Source organism: Sorghum bicolor, chromosome 9 (assembly GCF_000003195.3).
Source record: "Sorghum bicolor cultivar BTx623 chromosome 9, Sorghum_bicolor_NCBIv3, whole genome shotgun sequence".
NCBI lineage: Eukaryota > Viridiplantae > Streptophyta > Magnoliopsida > Poales > Poaceae > Sorghum > Sorghum bicolor.
This window is the reverse complement of record NC_012878.2, coordinates 52,862,872-52,866,889: the sequence shown is the minus strand read 5'-3', so window position 1 is coordinate 52,866,889 and position 4,018 is coordinate 52,862,872. Positions and strand designations below refer to the sequence as shown.

At 48.7% G+C, this 4,018-nt stretch overlaps 1 protein-coding gene across 1 annotated transcript; it reads right to left on the bottom strand.

The window, feature by feature from the left end:
* LOC8076998 (transcription repressor OFP4) lies at positions 1,235-2,809 on the bottom strand. Its single transcript, XM_002439912.2, has one exon. The coding sequence runs from the start codon at positions 2,597-2,599 to the stop codon at positions 1,466-1,468; it is 1,134 nt and encodes a 377-aa protein (XP_002439957.1). The 5' UTR covers positions 2,600-2,809; the 3' UTR covers positions 1,235-1,465.

Below are 4,018 nucleotides of genomic sequence, written 5' to 3'. Positions count from 1 at the left end.
TAAACCTAGTTACTTTATAATTGGATAATATTTATCAAATAAAAACGAAAATATTACAATATCAAAATCTATTTTTTTTTTGCATCTAAACAAGGCCAGTGTCTAGAATCCAGAATCTAAAAATGAGAGCGAGTACAGACTCGGAACTGTAGTAGGAATCAGAGTCACAAGAAGTTGTAGCCACAGTCTGTCTCCTGTAAGGACCAAGAAGATGCTGGTGATCGCCTAGCTAGCACCTCAAGCTTCGACTGTCATAACCAGGACTCGCTGGGCAGTAGTGCTGTGACAGCTTCTGCCACTTTCCTACGGCCTTCGTAACTAAAATATTTTTGATGTCATATCAAATATTTTATGAGTTATCAGAATAAATGATTAAATATTAATTGAAAAACTAACTACATAACTCGTTTAAAAATCATGAGACGAACTTATTAAGCTTAATTAATCCATCAATAGTATATGTGTTATTATAACAATTATGATTAATCATGAACTAATTAGACTTAAAAGATTTGTCTTACGGTTTTTATGTTGTGTCCAAATATTTGATGAGAGATTGATAAAAAATTTTTGGACGTGAACTAAATAGGGCTTACAGGAGCTAGCTGGTGGCGCTTCTACGGCGCAGACAAAACAGAGACCACAAGGATACGCTACTGTCCAATGTACAAGAACAGAGAGTAAAACTCCAAGACACACACTCGATTATATTGAGCTGGACTGTACAGTAGTATTTTGGCGAGCGTATGCTACTATTGCTTCCAGTGTGGGCGCCCCTGCATACGGTCGTTATTTTGTCTCCGGGTCCAGAGCCACAGCCCACAGGTACGAAGCGCGAGACGTTGTTATCTTCCAGGTAGCCAGCAGGTAGGGATGCAACAAACATTCGCCCACAGATCTATGGGGCTTTGTTTAGTTCTCAAAATTTTTTCAAGATTCTCCGTCACATTAAATCTTACGGCACATTAAAATAATCGCTGTACTCTACGATTCGGCCGATTCACCTGGATTTAATTTCAGATCTCAAAGTAAACTGTAAATCTGTAATTAATACGTGGTGATGGTGATGATGTCTAGTGCAGACCACAACAGCCCTTCTACTAGCCACTGTTCACGCTGGTAACGCTCAAGGAGAAAAAAACGCTCAAGAAAGCAGCGAGCACCACGCACGCGATCCCAGGAGAAGAATCACACGATCACCGAGCAAGTAAAGAACCAAAAACTTTCGCAGATCGAACCAAGATGACGATGTCTTCCTTTTTTTTTTTTCTCTTTGTCGAGTTTCCTTGTGGAGTTTTGTGATTGCAATCATCAATAACAAGTCAAGGAACTAAAGGCTAAAGCTAGTTAATAATCCGCTGCTGGAACTGGAAATGAATGTACTGATCGAGCATGCAGTGCATACAGCGGGAGGACGACGACGAATGATCGATGACCTCAGCTCATTCCTGGCCGTCGTTTCGGTTCATGGGTTAGCGCCGGCGACGGCGAGGCTGGACCAGATCTCCTCGAACACCTCCACGATGAGGTCGTGGTGCTCGGCGGCGTTGAGGGCGAGGTAGCAGGCCAGTAGGTCCTCCAGGTCGGCGGCGTCGCGGATGCCCTTCTCCGCGATCATCTCCTCCATCGACTCGCGGAAGTCCCGCCTCGGGTTCGCCGACGACTTCACCACCGCGAAGCTCTCCGCGAGAGGCGCCGGCGGTGCTGGCGTCGTCGTCTTCCGCCGTGGCGACGCCCCCGGGGTTGTCGGCTTGCTGATGCTCTTCCTGGACGACCTGGTGGTGGTGGACGCCAGCCGCGGGCTGTTGACGCGCGTCCTGAGGCGGCGCCCCACGGACACGGACGGCCGCCTCGGGTGGGACTTGTTGCTCCCCTGCTCCGAGGCAGAGCTGCCGCCTGCCGGCGTCGTTGTGTCGGCGACGTCGACGACGTGCGTCTCCTTCAGCTCGTACCGGACCACCTCCCTCATCGCCGGCCTCGTCACGATCGGGCGGAGCACCCGCTCGGCGGTGCTCTCGGAGCAGAGGTCGATGACGATGTCCGTTTCTGACGCGATCACCTTGCCGCTCACGCTGTAATCCGATGCCGCAATCACCGCCGGCCTCCGGACCTCGTCGACGTCGTCGTCCTCGTCATCGCTGCCGTCGCGCCCGACGTACATGTCCCGCCGCCGGCGCGCCCCGGTTGGAGCCTCCAGCCCGCGCCCAACCCTGACGGCGCCCACCCTGTGCCGCCTCCTGGAGCACCTCGGCGGCGACTGCTGCTGGTGCTGGGGGAGGAGCTGCCGGTGCTGCCGGTCCTCCTCCGTGGCAGCGTCCTTCGGCTCCGGCGCCGGGAGCTCCCGGTCCCGGGTGGGGTAATAGTACGACGTCCTGTGCGGGAGCGCCACGGACCCGCGCCTCGGGGACGCAGGCCTCGTGGCGGACCTTCTTGCCCCCCTCTGCGGCGGCGGCGGCGACGACGACGGCAGCATTGCTGCGCTCGCCACCCCGCCGCCGCCAGTGGCAGGTGGGTGACCCCGCTGGCGGCGCATGTCGCGGAGCTTGTAGAACCAGGAGTTGGGCATCATGTCGGCGAGCCGGAACCTACGGCGGCCCATGGCCCCCCCGCGCTGGCGAGGTACGAGGAGGAGGCCCGGACCAGAAGGGCGGCTGGAGAGGTGGTGTGGTGTCCGGGGACCAGATCAGTCATCAGTGACGAGAGTCCGGCATAAGTAGCGCGGGGCAGCCGCGGGCAGCGCGCGAGAGCGGGTGTGAGAAGCGTGGGACGTGAGGTTCTTTTTGGTACTTTATTTATTTTTTTGTTTTGATTGATGAGAAAAATAGCACACCAAGGACGTCTACAAACTTAATGGCTACGAGTATTGTTGATACAAGCTAGGGAGGAAAATAAATATGCAGCTACAAGTAACTGTACTCTAGCAATAGCAACTGACGTGATAGTTTTGTGTCTCTATGACGAGATTGCATATTTTCATTACATTAAATTTTCCCTAGAGCTGCCTAAGGATGGCTTTCTAATTTTTTAGTTGAAAATAAATCTGATCTGATCTTTTTGATAAGTATGGATGTGATTAATTAATGCACATACTTTTTGATAAGTATGGATGTGATCTTTTTGATAGAGAAAAATTTATCACAACAAAAGTGGCTTGTAAATAAAGAAAAAAAATAGAGGCTGATGTAGTTTTAGAAAACTATGATATAAAAAAAGTTGTAGCTTTATATAAGCCAAAAACATGCAAAGGCATGGTTATAGAAAAGAAGCATCGAGTGGAGTTTGTAATGGGTTTTTTGGTTGCTAGCCACATAACTTGTCACCTTGTCACACTTAGGTGCTATTTGTTTCGGCGCTGGCAACGACAACGTAAATTGGAACATGAAACTAGTGCCAATCTTTACAGGGAAATGATTAACATGACTTGTTTGGTTGGATGTGCACATAGGGGGACAATGGGGGCAGCAGAGGTGACTCCGAGAACAGAGTGGATGGCGCTACGAGAGGAGTAGCAGAGATATAGTATGTTGTATCTATTCACGCTACCATCTATTTAGAGGCCGGTCCGTTCTAACGGCAGTCACCGTAATCCATTCACACTATGAAGCGGTGACGGGCTCAAATCGTCTAACCAAACAACCTCTTAAAGTTAGACAAGCTTGACCAATTTTGAGGTTTCGTTACCACTACAGTGAGGCAAGCTTCCCTTCCCTTAAATTAGGTTTGCACATGTCAATGAATCAGAAAACTATGATAAGGTTCTCTTAGGGCACCCTTTAACAATATGAGCTAGTTAATATTTATAACACAACTTCTCTAATGGCAACAACTTTTAGCACATACTTCCTCCATCCCAAAAACAATGACATTATGGGATGTGTTTTGGTCAAACATTTGCATCACTTCATAAAATTTATTATAAAAATATATTCAGCAATTCATCTAATGATACTAATAATGTATTATAAATATTAATATTCTTTTATATATAGTTCGTCAAAGTTAGAATGTTTGACCTCTT